Source organism: Delphinus delphis, chromosome 13, assembly GCF_949987515.2.
Source record: "Delphinus delphis chromosome 13, mDelDel1.2, whole genome shotgun sequence".
NCBI lineage: Eukaryota > Metazoa > Chordata > Mammalia > Artiodactyla > Delphinidae > Delphinus > Delphinus delphis.
The window spans coordinates 34,169,076-34,189,430 of record NC_082695.1 but is presented as its reverse complement, the minus strand read 5'-3'; the positions used below and the strand labels follow the sequence as shown (position 1 = coordinate 34,189,430).

At 41.8% G+C, this 20,355-nt stretch overlaps 1 protein-coding gene across 14 annotated transcripts in view; it reads right to left on the bottom strand.

Annotated features, from left to right (window-relative positions):
• Nucleotides 1–20,355, bottom strand: part of DLGAP1 (DLG associated protein 1) — a 320,351-nt gene that overhangs the window by 92,167 nt on the left and 207,829 nt on the right. For 7 of the 14 annotated variants that reach the window (XM_060028714.1, XM_060028716.1, XM_060028724.1 and 4 more), the window contains one exon: nucleotides 12,586–12,615. The exons of the other annotated variants lie outside the window; for them this stretch is intronic. In XM_060028714.1, coding sequence (XP_059884697.1) covers nucleotides 12,586–12,615 — 30 coding nt within the window. The remainder of the gene's footprint in view (nucleotides 1–12,585; nucleotides 12,616–20,355) is intronic. 14 annotated transcript variants of the gene reach the window in all.

Sequence of the window (20,355 nt, the reverse complement as noted above, 5' to 3'; positions counted from 1 at the left end):
GAAAGCCTGCCACTTGACCCTTCCATCCTGCTAGCACTTTAATATTTTCTATTCAGAAATCAACTGGTATTTCACGATCAATTCTAGGTTTTTTGTTTGTTTTTCTTCTGGGCGGCTTTTTTTTTTTTCCTTTCATCTCCCGATCTCATACTTTCATATTCTTCTTTTAGTTACATTAATGTGTATTTCACTGCTTTGAATGTCATCTTGTTAATGGAATAATTTTATACTTTATAAAGATCACAATGACTTGTCTGTTAATCTTACGTTTTTAAGAGTAGGGACATTTAAAGAATAATATTAAGCCCCTGAGGTGTTGTATATTTGCTGTCTTTAACAGAAACATTTGATTCCATCAGTCCTTGATACCTTCAGTCTCTGAGTTCTAGTTTATCTGGAGAACAGCTCTAAATGAGCCTGTTTGTAGCATAAAGTTCACCAAGGTCCTAAAGTTGTCACATCCATTGATGGTATCAAAGTGGATATTAGATGGGCCTCGATGGTTGTATAAGTCTCATTTTGTTGAATCTATTTTATCGGACCATTTTCCATGATAAGGCCACAAGAACTCAAAAAAACTAACCTTCGGTTTCCTGATAGAGCTTTCTACACCCATTGGTTTCGAATAGAAAAGTCCTCCCATGGCCTGAGCGCTCTCGGCTGCGGCCAGAGGATCCCATACAGAAGCAAGGAAGAGCATGAACGTGCTGCTTTGTGAAGACAGCACAAGGTCATGGGCTGTCACAGGACTAGAATTTTGTATAGAATTTTGTAAAGCGGCCCCTTTGCTTAAAATCTGCCCACAGACGTGATGCCTGTAGAGCCAGCTTGGCATATAGTATCTACCATAGAGACCCAGGCAGGAAGCCTCTTAAATCTCAGATGCACATAATGGTAGAACATCAGTTTGATGAATGTAAGAAATACAATATATCATTTGACTGACTCCCACTATTGCTATTCATAGACTTGCGTTTTTAAAAATTTATTTATTTTATTTATTTTTGGCTGTTTCAGGTCTTGGTTGTGGTACGCGGGATCTTTGTTGCGGTACGCGGGATCTTTTGCTGTGGCGCTCGGACTTCTCTCTAGTTGTGGTGTATGCATTTTCCCTCTCTCTAGTTGTGGTGCATGGGTTCCAGAGCACGTGGGCTCTGTAGTGGGTGGCACGTGGGCTCTTGGTGAAGTGCGGGAGCTCAGTAGTTGCAGCTCGTGTGCTTAGTTGCCCCGTGGCATATGGGATCTTAGTTCCCTGACCAGGGATCGAACCTGTGTCCCCTGCATTGTAAGGTGGATTCTTTACCACTGGACTACCAGGGAAGTCCCCTAGACTTGTCTTTTAAATTGATTAGATTAATGAGATAGGTTCACGATGATTTTTTTTTTTTTTTTTTTTTGTATCTCTCACAGCTCTTATGATAGTGTCTTTCAGGCGCTTAATATGTATTTGCTGGGGAAAAAAAAAAGATATAGAGCAAGAGAAACAGGGTAACTTGGCATGAAGTCCTGCTGAAGGCCCGCTCTGGGCTAAGAGCCAGGCCGCCTTGTTTGCAAAGCCACGGGCTCTTACCCCAAACCTCACACTGAAATCCTTGATTTCTGGGCCAAGCAATGCAGTATGGCCCACTCCCAGGATCAAAACCAGAATTCTTTGTAACGTGTGGTAATAGAATGTGATCTTCAAAAGCAGTTCAAAGCATCCAGGAAAGTCAGGACGTGCCATGGCAGGAAACAGAGCAGTGAGCCCTTGGACTTGGGGCTGAAATGAATCCTCGCTTCAACAAGTAATGGAAACTGACAAAGTTCCCACAAAGAGAACCCAGCACGTGGAGAGGTGGGTTAGTCAGCCCCCAGTCGTGGTCCCTGTACTACATTCTCCACTGAGGACACAGCAGTGATGGAAACCGAACATATGTCCACACCTGTGTTCTTCCTATACTGCGTGTGTAAATTAAAGACCTTTCCTAGCTGGAGAATTGTTCTCACCTCCTTTATTCCTAGTAGGACTACTGTTATTTTTACTACAGCCATCATCGTTTATCGAGTGCATACGATCTGACATACACGGTTCCACGAACTTATCATGGATTATACAACTTAATCATTAATTATTATTGTCATTCCAAATTTTAGTGAGGCAAGAGAGGTCCAGAGAAGTTAGTTAACTTTCCCACAGTCACACAGCTAATAAGCAGGAAAGCCAGGATTCAAACCTAGGCAGTCAGACTCTAGAACTGAACTCTGAACAACTACGCTATAGGGAAACATATCCTTCATGAAGGCAGCAAACAAGATGGCACAGATGTTCCGAAAAAGTAAGACAATGTATTTATAGATAATACTACTCTGAGTATATATACGTATATATTTTTACTAATTATAAATGACAAATGTATTAATAAGTAATGATTAATGTATATTACCAAGTATTCTAGGGGCAGTTATTCCATAAAAATAAGACAATACATATATACACATACACTGTCCTCTGTGGTATCAACAGTAGACTGATTTTCTATACATAGCAATATATTCATGATAACAAGTGTTTATATTTCACTCTAGATTCAGACGTACTTTCAGTCCCTCACCCCACTTAACCCCACAGCAATCCCATAAGGGCACAGAACAGGTGTTACAGTGATTATGTCCTGTGAGGCACCAGGCCTCAGCTTATGAGCCTTTCAAGAGGATATAAAATATTTGAGTCTTGAAAAAAGTTACTGGCACTAAACCACGGATTAAAAAATTGCAAGATCAAAACTAATAAAAATTTAATTGAATGGTATAAACTAACATTATGTCAGCATCACTAATTGTTAAACTTACCACTCACAAAATTCCATTACATTTGAAAATACTTTCATACATACTAAATATGTATGATTACCAAGGAATCATAGCTAATCATAAACAGAATGAGTTTTACATACTTAATCGTAGATTAAAAAATGATACAAATTCTTTAAAAGATTTTTAAAGAAGATAAATTTATCTAAAGGGGATGTTGGGAGACCCCTGGTGGCCTAGTGGTTAGGATTCTAGGCTTTCACTGCCGTGGCCTGCGTTCAGTCCACACCGCGGAACTGAGATCTCGCAAGCGGTGCAGCTTGGCCAAAAAAACCAACCAACCAACCAACCAAACAAAAAAAAACAACAAAAAACCCCAACAACAAACCACAAAACAACAACCAAAAACAGGGGATGTGGATCATTGTGGTATATTTTAAATGATATAGGGTGAATTTTCTAAAGGAGCCTGTGAGGTTCCATGCAGGTCGAGGACAAGATTTGCCTAAGGCCAAAGCCAAGTGCACGGGTGAAACACACAGCTTCACCTCCAGGGTACAGGGCTGCTTGCTCAGTGTTCTCTGAGAGCTGTTTCCACTAGCACCTAGACCCCCGTCCTCAGTGGGATCACGGAGACCAGAGCTCCTCACTGTAGCCACACATTCTGGAGGATGTTCACTTATATGTGTCCCATGCTAAGGATCCCAGCCGCTCCCTCCTGCCATCTGGCGAGATGGTGCCTGGGAGCGGCCGCATCTGATTCCTGGAGGCGTCGGCCGGGATCTGTCTGCCCTGGGGTTCAGTACACCTGCAGATACACTGCTTCCGCTTTGCCTTCTGTATGTCTTTCACTGGGGCATCTTTCTGATCCCCAGGCAGGGTTCCTAGGCTGACTTCTATGTTCATGTAACTCCTTTAATCTACTCCTACTACTCCATTTTTATTATATGAAATTGTAATGATCTGTTTCCATAGATGCCACCTTTTCTAGATAGGAGAACTACGTCTGGTTCATCTGTCTTTCCTCACAGCCTCATATGAGACATGGCATAATGCAGGCATTTAATAACTTTATTAATTTTGTCTTAATAGGTTAAGAACAATAAAGTAATAAAATATGTTTGGAAATAAAGTCTTTCTGTGCCAGCTGCCATAGGCCTTAAGCAGGCTGAATTCTTCCCCTCAATGTGCCTTATAATATTCCACAAGTGCTGGGATGTTGAAAAGGCGAGTATGTTCTAAATCATTCTAGGGTGATATTTTTTAAAGTGTTCTATTTTTAATTTGGGGAACATTTACCGGAGTAATGTTATTCCAAAGCAGTATTAAAACAAAACAAAAATGCTCCAAACTTAAACCACATTAACAACTGGATGAAGAACGGAAAACAGTGGAGTAAAGGATATTTGGAGACATGCTGATCATTTTTCCTAAGTACCACGTGAATTTTTTTTTTTTTTTTTTTTTTTTTTTTTTTGCGGTACGCGGGCCTCTCACTGTTGTGGCCTCTCCCGTTGCGGAGCACAGGCTCCGGACACGCAGGCTCAGCGGCCATGGCTCACGGGCCCAGCCGCTCCGCGGCATGTGGGATCTTCCCGGACCGGGGCACGAACCCGTGTCCCCTGCATCGGCAGGTGGACTCTCAACCACTGCGCCACCAGGGAAGCCCTACCATGTGATTTTGATTGTATCTAACTTTGGTTAGATTTCCATTAGGTTACGTGCAATAAAATTATATTCAATTTAGTAAAAAAAACAAATTCATAATTACTTAGGCACACGATCATTACTCTTAAAAACTTATGAAATAACGTCAAGCAAAATTAGAAGCATTGATTTTGAGAACTCAGTTTTTGAGCCAATGCAATAAAAATAAAGGCAGTAACAAAACAATATATATAACCATCTAAAATATATTGAATACCTATGTGCCAAACACTTTACTAGGTACTTCAACAGGATCTCATTTTATTTAGGCCTCTTAATCATCTGGATTGCTCAGTACTTTTAAGCCCATTTTATAGATGAGGAAAGTGTGATTCAGAGAGAGTGACTTGCTTCAGATTACAGCACAGCCAAGGAGTTATGGGGACAAAGTTTGAACCTAGGAATGTCCTTTATACTGTCCTCCAATAGAGTGTGTTCCAAACTCAGTGTTAGGAGTTTACACTTGAGGAGGCCATCTATAAAATCAACCATGGTATACAGAAGGCTTAAAAGGAAATTAAACTTGCCTCTGTATCTCCTAACAGGCATGTGTTCAAGAAAAACTGTACTCAAGAGAACTGTATCCGTTAGCTTTCTGTTTCCACCTAAGCATACATGTTGGTTAAAACTAGGAAACACCTGAAAATCCATACATATCTCCGAAACATTTCAGATCCATAAAGCTTTTGGGACTGGTATCTGATTTTGCATTTCACTGACGTATTATTGTAAAAATGCGTTGGCTTTTTCCTCAGTGAAACCAAACTAAAGTCATCATGTGTATTCTTCCAACTTAAAGCATTAATGGCTTCAACCAAACCGTTGTGTATACAGCCGTGGCAATATTTAGCTAGGTAAGCATCTTAGTTGAATACCAAATGCACACAGGGCCAACATCAAGTTGATTTCACAGTTAATTTTAATGGATGTGATGGGTAATTTAAGAGGGTGTGATTTTTCCAGCTTCATACTCCAAACCAAAGCCTTAAGTGATTTTAGCAGTTGTCTAAATTATGGTGTGTCCCAAAATTAAGAGTAAGGTCAGACCACAATTTTAGATTGAAAATGTAAAGGCCATTTTCTAAATTTGGAACCAAAATACTAGAAGTGGCTTTAAAGTCACTATTGAATTGACTTCAAAGACTGCCAATGAGACCACTGTCCTTAAAAGCTGCCTTCTTAATGCGGCATCATAGAGTTGGTTATTTTTTTATTAAGAGCTTTGTGTGCACTGAAAACTTCCAGAAGATTGCTAAAAATAGTCAACACATAAGCGCTGAAACTTACTCTCTTAAAAAACAAAGAGGAAAGCCAGGAAATAAATCAGTGACTTAAACTGGCAGCTTTTCCTTTACAGCTTGCCTTTGATTTATACATTTCTAGTTCCTGCCCCAGGGAGGGTGGTGAAGGCTATGCTTTGGCGCTTTGGAAGCAAACTGTCTTCTGAGTTATGCTAATCTCTTGCTAGGTGCTCAAGGCTGCTTATTCAGCACAGACTTGATTAGTTTTTGGCTATAGATGTAAAGATTTATAGAAGGCTGCTCTTTGGATGGCTATGGTTGTTGTCTCTTTAGTTTTCTTTATTCAGAAACTTCCATATTTTTGGTTAGTGTTGACAAACAGCGCACTCAGGAACACTGTGACCTTATAAACTAGTTCATAAGAAAACATTATTAATATTGATAAAAATCAGTGTTTACCTAACACTTTGTTTGTTGGACCAGCTGAAACCTTTCCTCTCCTCCCCACCCCCACCCAGGACTGGATGAGCAGGTAAGGCAATCATCCCATCTGATGGGAACACCTCCAAGTGGGGTTGCGATTAGACCCCAGCCCTGTTCACTTGGGCACGGAGCTCCCGTGAGGTGATCAAGGAGCTGTATTCCCATCTGAGGAGCTGCTTCCCTCGAAACTCTCTCAAAGCAGAGAAGCAAAGGTTTATTCTGGTTGTTTGCTATGGCTTTGCCCAAAATGACACTTTCAGCGGCGTGCCATCATATACTCCGGTGGAAGTGATCACTTGCTGGCTAGATCTTTGGACCCTGGAGAGAGGGAGGGCTGCAGGGTGGCTTGGGAAGTCAGCACAGAGAGGGAAAGGTAGAGAAGAGAACAAGAGCTTAGAAGCACCTACTGTATACCATACACTAGGTTAAGTCCTTTACACACATCAGCTTGTTTTAGTCTTTTCAGCTGCCCCAGGCAATAGAGATCTCCATCCTATTGGATAACTAGGCAAGTAGTTACTTGCCAAAACCATCCAGTTAGTGGTTGGCCTTCTGTTGCCTGAAGGGCCGTCTACTTTGCTTTCTGTGACACAGCAGAAACAGAAGTGCAGCTGGAATAGAGGAGGAGGGAGAGGGAAGGAGAGAAGGAGAAAAAGAAAAACAACACAAAACAAAAAGGTGACTGTGAGAAAGTTATGAAATGTTGCCGCTGGTTATTCGAGGTGAACTCTTCCCAAGGTGAGGGTCATCCCAACAAAGACTGCGATTTAGGCAAAATTCAACTTCCATTTTATGGGTCACACTATCTCTGCCATTTCAGGAGGGTCCTAGTTTTTGGAAGCTACTTGGTAAATTCTCAGCTCAGTGCTCATTCTTCCCAGAGACATTGTTATTTAATAGTACAATTTCACCAAAAGTATAACAATGCTCTGCAAAATACATTTGAGGAGAGAACCCTGACTGCTCAGTACAGTTGATCCAGAGTCCAGGTTAGCCCTGCAGGCAGAGGGTCTGGGTGTCTTTGCAGAAACAACTTTCTTGAGTCTTGATTTCAGTTTCTACAGTATTCTGTTTTTAGATCCCTGACACACTGCCCCCCTTCACTCTGGTTGAACAGGGAGGGATTCTTTCCCTGGAGGCAGCCCTTGCTTATCTCTGTAGCTCTCTGACTTGAAGGTCTGTAAAGATGTTTTGCTTTGATTTCCAGTAGTAAACATATTGAATCTTTATCCTAAATTTATTACTAGAAAGAGGTCCAATCAGCTATCTATTTGTTAATGGATCTACCACAGTCTAACCTGATGTATCAAGTATATGGCTTTGCTCAGAAAAAGAAAGATACAATGACAAGAACAAAATTCATCTGGGGGGGAATGATATCAATACATTTGAAATATTTTTTAAATGTTAAATTCATTTGGTGTTGCTATGGACTTAATATTTATGTCCCCCCAAAATTCATATGTTGAAATCTTAACCACCAAGGTATTAAAAGGTTGGGTCTTGGGAGGTGAATAGGTCATAAGGGAGGAGCCCTTGTGAATGGAATTAGTGCCCTTATGAAAGGGACACAAGAGAGCTCCCTAGTCAGCTGTCTGCAACCCAGTAGGGGGCCCTCACCAGACAAGGAACCTGCCAGGGACTTGATCTTGGACTTTCAGGCTCCAGAATTGTGAGAGAGAAATTTCTGTTGTTTAAACCACCTAATCTATGGTAATTTGTTATAGCAGTCCAAACAGACTGAGACTGGGGCATTTTTGGAAACACTGCATGTCATATTATGGAAAACAGAATTACTTAAGCAAAAGTATCTCATTCCTTACACATGAAAGGTCAGATCAACGCTTCATAACTGAAAAGCAGCTCTATGTTTACAGATTGACAATACAGACATGAAGCTGTGGGTGTTGTGAATTTTGAAAATGGGAACAAAGATTGAGTCACGTTTTTCCTTATTTTATTTTTAACCTATTCTTGAGGAGTCATTCCATTCACTGGGTCTGAGGTCTTGAGGCCACAGAGAACATCACCTTGGATGTGACAACAGTCCTAAGTGCCCTGCTCTGTGGGGTTTATGGTACATGAGTCATTATCATGAAGAAAGACACCTTCAAAGTATCTAGTGGTGACTGTTTTGTAATGTATAGAGATATTGAATCATGATGTGCACCAGGAACTAACACTGTGTTGTAGGTCAATTATACTTCAAAAACAAACAAAGAAAAGGAAATCAGATTTGTGGTTATCAGAGGTGGGGAGGTGGTGGTAGGGTAGGGGGTGGGGAGTGGGAATGGGGGTTAGGAGGGGGGAATTGGATGAAGGTGATGAAAAGGTACAAACTTGCAGTTATAAGATAAATAAGTACTAAGGATATTAGGTACAACATGATAAATATAATGAACACTGCTGTATGTTATATATGAAAGTTATTAAGAGAGTAAATCCTAAAAGTTCTCATCACAAGGAAAATTTGTTTTATTTTCTAACTATATGAGGTGACGGATGTTCATTAACTTACTATGATGATCATTTCATGATGTACGCTGTCCACCGTAAGCTTATACGGTGCCGTGTGTCAATTATATCTCAACACTGGAAGAAAAAAATTATCTAAATAAAATGAGGTGACAAGAAGAAAAAAGGAAAACAAAAGCTCCACAAGCCCAGCAGAGCTTTTGTTTATGAAATTGAAGCTGTTCATCGAGACATGGGATTCACAATCAAAACGTTACCTCTGGTGTTAACTGAAAACCCAGCCTTCCCTCCAAAGGCACCATCGACAGTGGGGGCTTGGGTCACCATCTCGCCTCTTAGATTTCTTCCTAGAGGCTCATCTGTTCCCATTTTGAAAGACATGGAACTTTTCCAAAGAAACCAAACTTCATTCCCTCATAGAGGCTTTCAGAAGAATTTGACAACATTTTGAAATTTCGGATTGTCACCTACCTACAAGGGATAAACAAGTCGCCTTTGAGGCAAGTCTCCTCACAGAGTGCACCTGGTTATCAGTTGCAAAGGCCTGTCCTCAGCCTCCGGGCTTGCAGTCTCCCAGCCCCAAGTGAGCTGGGAATCGGATAAGGAGCTTCTGGCTGGGGCTGGACCCTCTCTCCCCCGCTGTCTCCCTGGAAAGATGCCTGCAGGATGTCAGGGCAATTCTAACTCAGGCATGACTCAGTGCTTCCGTGACCTCCCTTCTCATTTTGCTTGGACAGGCTGGTACGTTGGTCCTACTTGTGGAAATATGTACCTCTTCCTCCTCCAATTTCAAGAGGGAATATCCCTTTTAAGAGGAATATTTAGAAGATTCTTGGAATTCTTGCTATCGCCCCAACTATTTCTCCTTCTCCCCAGTTAGCTGTCTGGATGTTTCTCTCTTACCCCAATTTTCTTTTACTTTCTTTTTGACCGCATGTCTTGTGGGATCTTAGTCCCCTGACCAGGGATCAAACCCGGGCCCTCGGCAGTGAGCGCAGAGTCCTAACCACTGCACGGCCAGGGAATTCCCCCCAATTTTCTGAGTTTGAGGTTATCAATCTGAAATTAGAGTCCAGAACTCAGCGTTATCAACAAAACTTTGCGATTATTTCTTTCAAACCTATATTTTTTCCTGTTCAAATATTTTTTCTTCATCGCAAAAGAAAGTATTGATGTGTTTCTCTTTCACCGTAATTTTAAGTCTTTAAAATATGAAAGGCCCATTCACTTTTAACCTTACCATTCCCGTGACATAAATAGCTTTTTCCTTTCTGCTGATTTTAGAAGCTTATGTGAAGCTGCAAAATGCTGAAGGGGGCAGCCCTGCTTCAGAAAAAGAGAACGGACAGACCTGCGTAAAAACAATACTCAGTAGGAAGTAGCACGTGGAATCTGTTGACGTTCTCTTATGATTTGACAATTGTTTTTCCTTAAAAAGAAGAGAAAAAGAAAAGGATAACCTACCTAAAACCTTAGTGCCATTCTCAGAGTTCTAGGATAATCCAGAACAGAGTCATTTTTAAAGAAAGGGAAATCGGTTTCATTTCTGGCAGTGATGCCCTCCACTGATCTGCATATTTCTTGCCTTCATAAGCTGTAGAAGCCGCCTTGAGTCCGTTCCGCAGATGGAAGATAGCCAGTAAAGAGCTAAGCATTCACATAGCACCACCATCTGAGGTTTGATTTCGAATCGAGACAACAGTGTCCAATGTACATCCCACAAAGCATGCTTGTTAAACTCTCCCCTTCCGGATGCACGGAGAGCGCATGCGTGGAACACCCCCTCCGCTCAACAACGGCGCCCCGGGGGCCCCCTGGACACACAGGTTCTAACACAGCTACAACACAGCATGCTCCCAAGCCTTCAAGCTACTACAGCCTGCAGCCAAGAAGCTGCCAGAAAGATGCTCAAGCAGCAGTCGAAATAGTCCTGACCTCTGGTACCCACGGCCACTCCCCGTGAGCCCCAGGAACTCAGAGTGATGAGGATGCCCTGAAAAAGCCCCAGGCAGTCATTCTGCCCCCTGCCCTTCTTCTTCCTCACTCTTCTTTTGCTCTGAAGACCATAAACCTGTTTGGGGGGTTCAGATGCAACCAGGAGTAACCATAGTTACGAGCAAAATGATGACGGGGCCATTGTTCTAGCAGAACAATAGTTTTTAAGTTATCTAATGTTCTCTTGGCTTTCTGGCCTTTTGAAAAATGTGTTTTTCCATCCTTTTGTTGTAAGTGGAATACTGTGCTTAGGCCAAGCAGGAAATATTAAAAGCTCTGACTTCAAAGCCATTCCTCGATAACACATCCAAACAGCCCAGTGTGGACCCACTGTTATCTGGAATTCTACAGATAATTAACTGAAACACGGCTTGACTTGCCACTGGGAGTTTCCACAGGCAAAGTCATCCTCATGGTCCTGCTTGCTTTCGTGGCTGTGTCTTCTGTTTTGTTAGCCAGGGTGAGGTTTGGATCATCTCTCAATAAAATTCCGTGTTTCCGTGCAGAGGAAACTTGAATCCCTGCTTGGCCTTGCAGGGGCCTGACACGTGCACTGTGCCTTCCCTTGTTCCTTGAGGGACATCGTTTAGCTCCTCTCTTGACCTTGAAATGCCACTGCCTGCACCATCTCCTGGTCCCTTCCTTACTTGAGAGAGCAGCGCACTTTCTGCCATGAATGTCAGAATTATTGCCTTTTTAATGTGTTTTGCAAAATACGATGGGACTAAATCCACTAAAAGGACAGAGCCCCCCGCTTTGGATGTGCCAGCCCCGTGGGGACATTCCCGAGTCCCTCTCTCATCTCCCAACCTACCAACTCCAGCCCACCCAGTCCCTTTGCTTGAGTCTAGCAGGTGGTCTCACCACTCCAACACCCGTGGCATTTTCCCGCTCCCCACCTCCACCCCCATGCGTTGCCCATTCGTGACGCCACATCTCTTCTGAAATTTGAAAACTCACCTTAAAGCCCACCACCTCTTCCAAGGAGCCTCCCCTGATTAAGTGGGGACGAAGAACCCTCCAATGCATGACTGACAAATCCCCAATAAACGAGAACACACACACACACCCCACAACAAATAGACACTCACAAAGAGAGAAAATGACACATTCCCTGCTTGCGAAATGTAGGCTCCTCTGAGGGAAAGATGGCCGATTTTATACCAATAACTAGTAAGTCATTTCAAACAATGAGGTGTTTTTAACATCATTTTGGGGGTTACTCAGTGAAACACGGCTGTGTCTTCTCTCCCCCACCGGCCCTCCTTTTACTTTAAATCCCTCTTCATTTTCTTCTCAGTTTCTCAAATGCACAATTCCAGGGGGCTGCCCAGTGTGGGTGACATGGGTGACACTCAAGGAAGCTGGTTCTTGCAATACTTCCTGGGTGGTACCTCGTGTTTGGAGACTGGCAAATGCCCTAACCACTTAATTTTCTCATCAGGAAGCTATAATGACTCCATGCCTGCAGACATCCTGGGCAAACATGTCTGCTACATTGGGATAAGGGACCAAAACCCTCTAGAAAAGGTTCTACTGAAAGAAGGGGGGCAAGGTTCCTGACAAGACTCAAGGTCCAGCCTCAGATAAGGATGCTGCAGAGGGAAGGGCTCTCTAAGGAACTGGGCCCGAGACCATCCCATCAGGGACAGAACCAAACACATTTGCTCTCATCAATGCTGCTGCTGGGGTCAGTGTTAAGGCCACTCATGGGGGCGCTGAGAGACGCGTGGCATAAAGGGACCAGGACGAGGAGAAACACAGATGGAATGGCGGTAGCTGGCAATTAGAACATGGCTTCAGACACCACGGCCACAGAAGCGGTGTAGCTACAAAGCCACGCGGTGCAACCTCGAAGCGAAATGTTATTGATTTTGTGGTTGTAAAAACGTACCTTCAACTGCAGAACTCAGTTTTATGACACCTTGAATAAAAACAAAAAGTGGCAGTTATAGGATGGATCCAATTACCTTTGCCAGGCTTCTCACAATACACACATGCTTCAGAACTGGATTTTTTTTTCCCTGGCTTTTTGAGAATTCAAGTAAACAGATATCAACTTCAAAAACGAAGTAATTTTCAGTCGTTGATTAGACCTCCTGAGTGTCTTCATCTCCCCACTAGTACCATTTGGGAGGATTTTTCACTTAAATAAGGGATCTGACGTGTGTTTGGATGAAACAAAGGCCGAGTCTCAATAGTCTGAATGACTATGTCTGTAGATAAATCATGCTGGATGATGGATTGATGAAACTTCACTAAAAAAGACGCCAAGGTCTAATATTTCCTACTTAAATTGTGTTTAGAGATCATTTGCTACGTGTTGGGACAGGGTTTCTGTTGAAATACATAACAGGTGGTTAAAAATCATGGTGTGGTACGGCAACATCCTTTTCTGGGGTGATTGGACCTGAGGCCATTTCTGGTCTCCTGGGTTCAGTGTTCCCATCCCCTGCAGGTCAGTGGAGGGGCTGAGCTTGTCAAATTTTTCATGAAGCAAATAGACACTACCCTTGATTGGATATTCATGTGCCTTTTTGGTGAATTGAAAGGTGAAAATACTAAACTAAATGAGACCTTGTCCAATAGTTTGATTTTGAAAGTTTTTTTTTTATAAGTCATAATTATAAATAAACAAATATTTCCCAAACCCTATGTGATAGCCATGATACCTTAGGGCTGAAAAAACAAAGGCTACAGTTTCATTGGGTTGAAATTCTGGTTCTCTTGCAAACAGGAGGAGTCTTAAAGGAAAAATGGAAACAAAACCCTTTTTCATACTGGCAAACCGAACTGCTATCAGCTTGAGCACACGCTGATTTGAACAGATTCTGTTCACAAAGAGACAAACTCGCTCTCCTTTATAACTTTCTGAAAAAAACTGCTTTTAAGTTACCAGTCGAATTTCATCTTTCCTGTGGAACCAGTAATGTCTGGTCAATGTTTAACAAGGGACTCTCCAGAGGAAAAAGTGTGCCTGTATTGTGTGTATATATTATGAGTTTTACTGACATAAATGATATACACAAACTATACGTAATAATATAATATACCGTCTTCTTTATTGCAAGTTCCATATAGCCAATAGATTCTCACAGAATACTTCTGTTGATTTGGGCCCAACTCTTGTATTCATAGCCAGCAAATCAATCATGATTTGACAAAAATCATGCACTGAATTTCATCCCAGTTTGCTCTTTTCCCAATAAATTCATTATCATTATATCTTTTATGTGAGCTGCTATTAAACTATTTTTCACTTTTGTATAAATTATTTTCATTAGATTAAAACTCTTTCAACATCAACACTATGTAAATACTCCCACTAAGACCTATGTCGAGGTACCAGCTTGGATGTCAATGAACGTGGCTTTGGGAGGAGATGGGTAGTAGCAAAACCATCATGTATTATTTCACCACACACGGACAGGAGACATAGAAAACCCCAAGAGCATGGATAGTAAGATGTAGTCAAACGATTAGAAGTAAAGAGTTTTAGGTATTTATTACCTTTGTTTCTTAACATAATTATAATTGGAAGTTTGCCTAATTTGATTTGTAATAATGGCTATGTTTAATAATGGACTTAGAAAATTCCCGACAATGTAACAATTGGCTTTTGCCAGCTGGTATGAACCAGGTCTGACACACCATGGCCATAACTGATGCTTCTTTCTACTCAGGGCCAGAGAAGAAAATCTTGACCTTCCAAATACTTTCTGAGATATTCACAAAAGGGGTTGTAATTTAACCAAACAAGCCAAATGTGAATAAGCTGAGCATTTACTATTATTTTGCCAGTAATTTCACAACCTCTTAAACCTGTCATACGCAAAAATATACTATACATAGGTCACCTTGGAAATAACAGTCATTGACCATCAACTAAGAACACAGGCTAAACGGTTTTGGCATTCTTTTGGTCAGGCAACCATGCCAAGAGGTATGAGTCACTGGCTTAGTAAGCAATGATCCTGTCTTTTTTAAACTGTGGAATCTTTATGCAGGAAACCAGGTCGGAATATTGATTTTTTTCCAGCCGTGTTTATTTTTGTGCGCAACTATGGTGTCAGCAACTCTCACTCAAATGAAAGGACAACAGTGCGATCTAATCAGTGTGTAGAAACAGGCTTGATGCAAGTAAAGCAAGAAAGTCTAAAGAATTTCTTATGGGAGATGTGGGTGGTGGTGGATGGGAGTCCAGGAAAGCATTTATAGAGTAAGGGATAAAAAGGTCCATTAAAAAACAAAATTCGGACTTTAGAACTCTAAGTGTAAACATTATTTTAACAAAAACATTAGTGATTTGTTACTCCATATGTACTTCTTATTTTTTTAAACCCCAAATCAAGCTTTTCCCTATAGCAAGATAGGCTTTTATATTGCAAGGTTAACTATGTTATAGTGAAAATCTAGAATTGGCTAAATCTGGTTAGGTAGCTAATATTAACATTATACAAAAACTTATAGAACGAGAAGCTATTTCCTTTATCTTAAAATAGAAATATTAAAAAAATGAATATTTAAGAAATGATTGATGTTGGTGCTGAAAAGCTACACGTAGCATCGCTGACTTCTAGGACACACAGTAGACGTTGTCTGGTGACTGGCTGACATTGACATTGCCTGGAATTCAGGGTAAGCCAGAAACACATACATATATGCATATATACACACAGTGGAGCCTACCCATCCCCTCTCCCCCATTTAAATCTTCATAGTCCACCGAAATGTTTTTTCCACCTAATGACTCACCTCAGTTGATCTAAAGTAATTCTTAGGAGAAAGGGTCAGGTTGAAATAATTCATGCTAAAGTGTGAATGACTAGGACTCACTAAAACCCTGCAGTGACATCTCATTATTGTTAAAATGCTCATCAAATGTTTAGCCCTGGCCAATGAGGCCCTATGTGATGTATTCCTGCTTATTTTCTTATTTCTTCTACTTCATTTCAGGTGACTTTCTCCCTCACTCAAATGCTTTAGCCGCTTGGTTTTCTCTCTGTACTTTGCAGTGCTAATTCCTTTTTGTCCCCGCTCCACCCCTACTTGCTGCTCCCTCCGTCTTGAAAGCTCTCCCCCAAACTGCTGGATCTTCCCACAGCTAGCTCTTTCTCTTCATTCAGCTTTTACTGCAAATGTCACTTTCTCAAAGAATCCTTCCTTGATTACCGTATTTATAGCAGTCCCAGTAAGAATTCTCTGGCCCATCTCTCTCTTTTATTTATTTATTTGTTTTTTTGCGGTACATGGGCCTCTCAGTGCTGTGGCCTCTCCCGTTGCGGAGCACAGGCTCCGGACGCGCAGGCTCAGCAGCCATGGCTCACGGGCCCAGCCGCTCGCGGCATGTGGGATCTTCCCGGACCCGGGCACGAACCCGCGTCCCTTGCATCGGCAGACGGACTCTCAACCGCTGCGCCACCAGGGAAGCTCCCTTATTTTTTTTTTTTTATAGCAGTTATCACTACTTAAAGATTATCTCATTGATTTAGTGTTTGGTTCTTTGTTTTGGGCTGTTTTTCCTCATTAGAACGTGAGCAGAATGAGAACGGGAACCTGGTCTTGCTTGCTGCTGTAACTCCCTTGACCAGAACAGTGCGTGGCATACAGTACATACTTAATCAATATTTATCAGACGAAAAAGTGATATTTATTTGCCAAGTGTTTCCAGGTGTCTTCAAAGAAAATCTGATCAATCCCAGCAAGTGTAATTCAAACATGTTATCTTAATTGTGGATATCATTGAGCAGAATCCTAGGTTTTATTCTGTTGACCACTGACTGTTTCTATTCAGAGGCTGGTCTTCATGGAGATTAGTGAACACTGATGTGTGGAGTGAATACACAAAAATTACAGTAGAGATTAGGTTTCAGGATTATAATGTAAAAAGTCCCCAAGAAGTAAGTTTAGCAATGTTAGGTTTAGGGTTACGGTTAGGGTTAGGGTTAGGGCTATGGTTAGCGTTAGGGTTGGAAGCAAGATTATGCCCTAAGTGGACTTCAAGGAGTATTAGCTAATTGATTTTATATCCAAATATCTCTAGAATCTGCAGTTTTCTTGCCTCTACTGTCATTACCCCAGGCCACATTGCCATAGTAATGTTCACAGGAATCTGTATGATAAGATATGGATTGAGAAAGAGGAACAAAGAAAGAGCCATTCTGTTTTTAATAACCTTCTTCCAATGCATTCTTTTTTTTGGCCGTGCCTTGTGGCATGTGGGATCTCAGTTCCCCTGAACAGGGATTGAACCCTGTGCTCCCTGCGTTGGAAGCACGGAGTCTTAACCACTGGACCATCAAGGAAGTCCCTCAGTGCATTCTTACAATGCAGCTGGAGTGATCTTTTCAAAAGGCAAGTCCAATTATGTGATATCCTCTCCCTTTTAAAATTCTTAAATGGCTTGTCATTACTTTTAAGATAAAAGCCTTTATTCAAAAGCCTTAACATGACTTGCAAAGCCCTACATGATGTCACCCATAGTGGAATAAAAATGGTCACAAATTCTTCCGTACACCTCCCATAGAGAGAGGTGGGTTATGTCCCCTCTTCTTGAATCAGGGCCAGCTCTGAGACTGCTTTGACCATTAAAAGTACAGTGGAAGTGATACTCTCCCAATGTCTGTGCCCAGGCTTTATGAAACAGGCAGCCTCTTTTTTTCTGTCTCTGGAAACCCTGACATACCAGGTTGGAAGTCCTAAGACTGCTGTGATGGAGAGACCAGGTTTAGACATTCTAACTAACAACATCTGCTGAGGGAAGAAGCTAGAAGGCCTTGAGGAGACTGCTGGTGAAAGCTAGGAGGACAGGGAAAACTTGCCACCGTCCTCCCAAACTGGGAGACTAGAGAAAAGGCAACTCTTCTGATATAGAGACAGGACGCTTGGCAACGTTGTCACCTGTAGTAACATGGAAAATAAAAAAATACCTGATGAATTCATAGATCTTAGTAAGGAGATTTGCAGGTAGAATGCTTAAAGTGCCAGTTGGTTCTTTAAAAAAGTTGCATATGATAATGTATAAAGAAAGATGAGTTAAAAAAAGGAACTGTTCAGTTTTCAAGCAAAATTTAGAAGAAATATATAGAGCTAGTACTTGTTGGTTTAAAAAAAGATAAAATGGTTTCACATTCCTAGTTTTGTCAAAGGCAAGAGGCTCTCAACTTAGAAATTGACTGATGGTGGAGATCGTCTCAAGCGTGTGGCCATAAGACCCTTTTTTATGCCTTCAGAAAGATTTAAGTGTGCCTCAAGATTCTAAAAGAGACAAAAATTCTTCTAAGAATCCTAAGGGTGTTTTCCCATGGCACCCTGACTCTGAGCCCAAAGAAGGGATTGTCTTGAGGAGAATTGTGGATGTGTGTTTTGTCTAATAGAGTGAAGTCTAATAAGATTCATAGGAGACCCACAAAGATTTCAAGAGGAGTGTATTAGTGTACACATTATCAGCTTGGATACAAATGGGCAGAGGTAGTTCAAAGTGGAAGAGTCTTTAAAGCCCCCAAGCGTCTATGGGCAGGAAATAGGCTGAGAAGATTATTCAGTGGCAAATGCCGTTTCTTATGTGCCAAGGACTAAATTGTGTTCCCGTCACCTCTTCTTCCCCAAATTCATACGTTGAAGCCCTAACTAACCCCTAATGTGATGGCATTTGGAGATAGGGCCTTTGGCAGTTACTTAGGTCTAGATAAGGTCATGAGGGTGGGGCTCCCACGATGGGATTAGTGCCCTTGAAAGAAGAGGAAGAGAAATATACTACTCTCCCTCTCCACATGTATGCACTGAGGAAAGGCCATGTGAGCACACAGCAAGGTGTCCATTTACAAGACAGGAAGACAGTCCTCACCAGATCCTGACCATGCTGGCACCCTGCTTTCAGACTTCCAGGTTTCAGAAGTGTAAGAAATAAATATCTGTTGTTTAAGCCATCCAGTCTATGGTATTTTGTTATGGCAGCTCGAGCTAACTAAGACATTATGGAAACAAGATAACTTAGGAGGTATGACCAAGAGTTTTCAGGGTGGCAACCAGAACTGCAGAGAGTCAGGGAGCAGGACTGGGCCCTCCAAGTCAAGGAACTGGCAGTATGTGGATTTCAGAACTGCTCCAGGCCAGTGATTGCTCTGTGCCTCCTTTTCCTCCACTCTTTGAATGAGAATGCTCACTGCATTGATCTCACCTCTGTACCATCCGTATATGCTGGGTTGGTAGGTGTGTGTATGGTGGGGGTATTATACTTTTCATTTCAGTTCACAAGTCTTCATATTGAGAGCAGCTGTACTAGAGAGCTCTATCAAAGATGCCTTATCAGCACTTGACCCTTATTTAGATGGTAAGAACCTGGACCTCAAACTTGAACTTAATGCCGTAATAAGATGACTTTTCTGGACGGCTTTAGGAGTGAGTACATGTTGCCTACAGGGGAATGTAAATAGTTTGTGTCCCATGGTGAACCATGGCTGACTAAAGATAGCCACAAATTATTTGAAACTGTTCCCATTGAGAACAGTTGTTCCCCTTGACCTGGGTGGGCTCTGTGACTGCTCTAACCAATAGAATATGGTGAAAATGATGCCATCCCGGATCTCCTAGACCAGCCCAACCTCCAGCTGAATATGCAACAGAAGAACCATCCAGGTGAACCCTGTCTAAGTTCATGTCCCATAAGATCGTGGGGTATACGAAAGCAGTTGTTTTTAAGCTCCTTTGCTATGTTTTGGAGTCATATGTTATGTAGCAACAGGTAACTGAACCTGAGCCCAAATTCTCTGACCTTACCTGGCATCTCAGCCCTTAGCAATCGGTACTCCGGTCACACCACGCTTTAGGTCTCTGAATATTAACATGTGCCCTCTGTCACTCTTCCTGATCTTCCAGCTCTTAGCTTATGAGGATTTTCTCAGGGAAGTTCTCCCTGACCTTCTAAATTAGTTCCTTTGTTACAGTAGATTCTCCTGCAAAAACTGTGTTTCTTTCAGAGCAATTATCTCTGTGATTATTTCATGAATGCCAGCTTCCACTTCTAGATTGTGAGCAAGACACTTCGTTCAACAATTTCCAGAGTCAAGTAGTGTGTCTGGACACAGTGCTGAATAAATATTTAAGTAGATGAATGGAAATATTTGATGCAGCTGATAAGGACTCCCTCCTCACCGGAGAATCTAATAACTGTGTCACTATTCTTCTCTCTCACACATTGTGAACTTTTGGATTCAAAGTTGTTGTAACTGAGGAAAGACAATGTGACTTAATATCTGTCTGTGATGGCAGCTCAGCACAACTGAAGTTGCTGAAGTTCCTTTTGGTCACCACTGTGCAGAGAAGAGGAAGCTGAAAATTGCTCCTGTGTGTGTGTGGGCACAGGAGAGCAGAGGAAAAAAAACTGTCTGTGTTCTCACATTTATGTCTTTGCTGGAAATTAGGGAGCTCTCCTGAGAATCTAAAGAAAGTTGTGGGTACTCAACTTTCTAAATGATTTCTAAATTTAAGTTTAGAAATAATTTCTTACTAGATTGTGAGCTCTTTTCTGCCCTACCCCTTCATCCAAAACTGTGGCCGGAAAGAACTGCAGGAGGGCTGATGTCTGGGTAGATTCTATACCGTCCATTACCTCTGCTTCCAAGACTATTTTCTAAATATCTAACTTGCAGTCTACTGTTTTTTA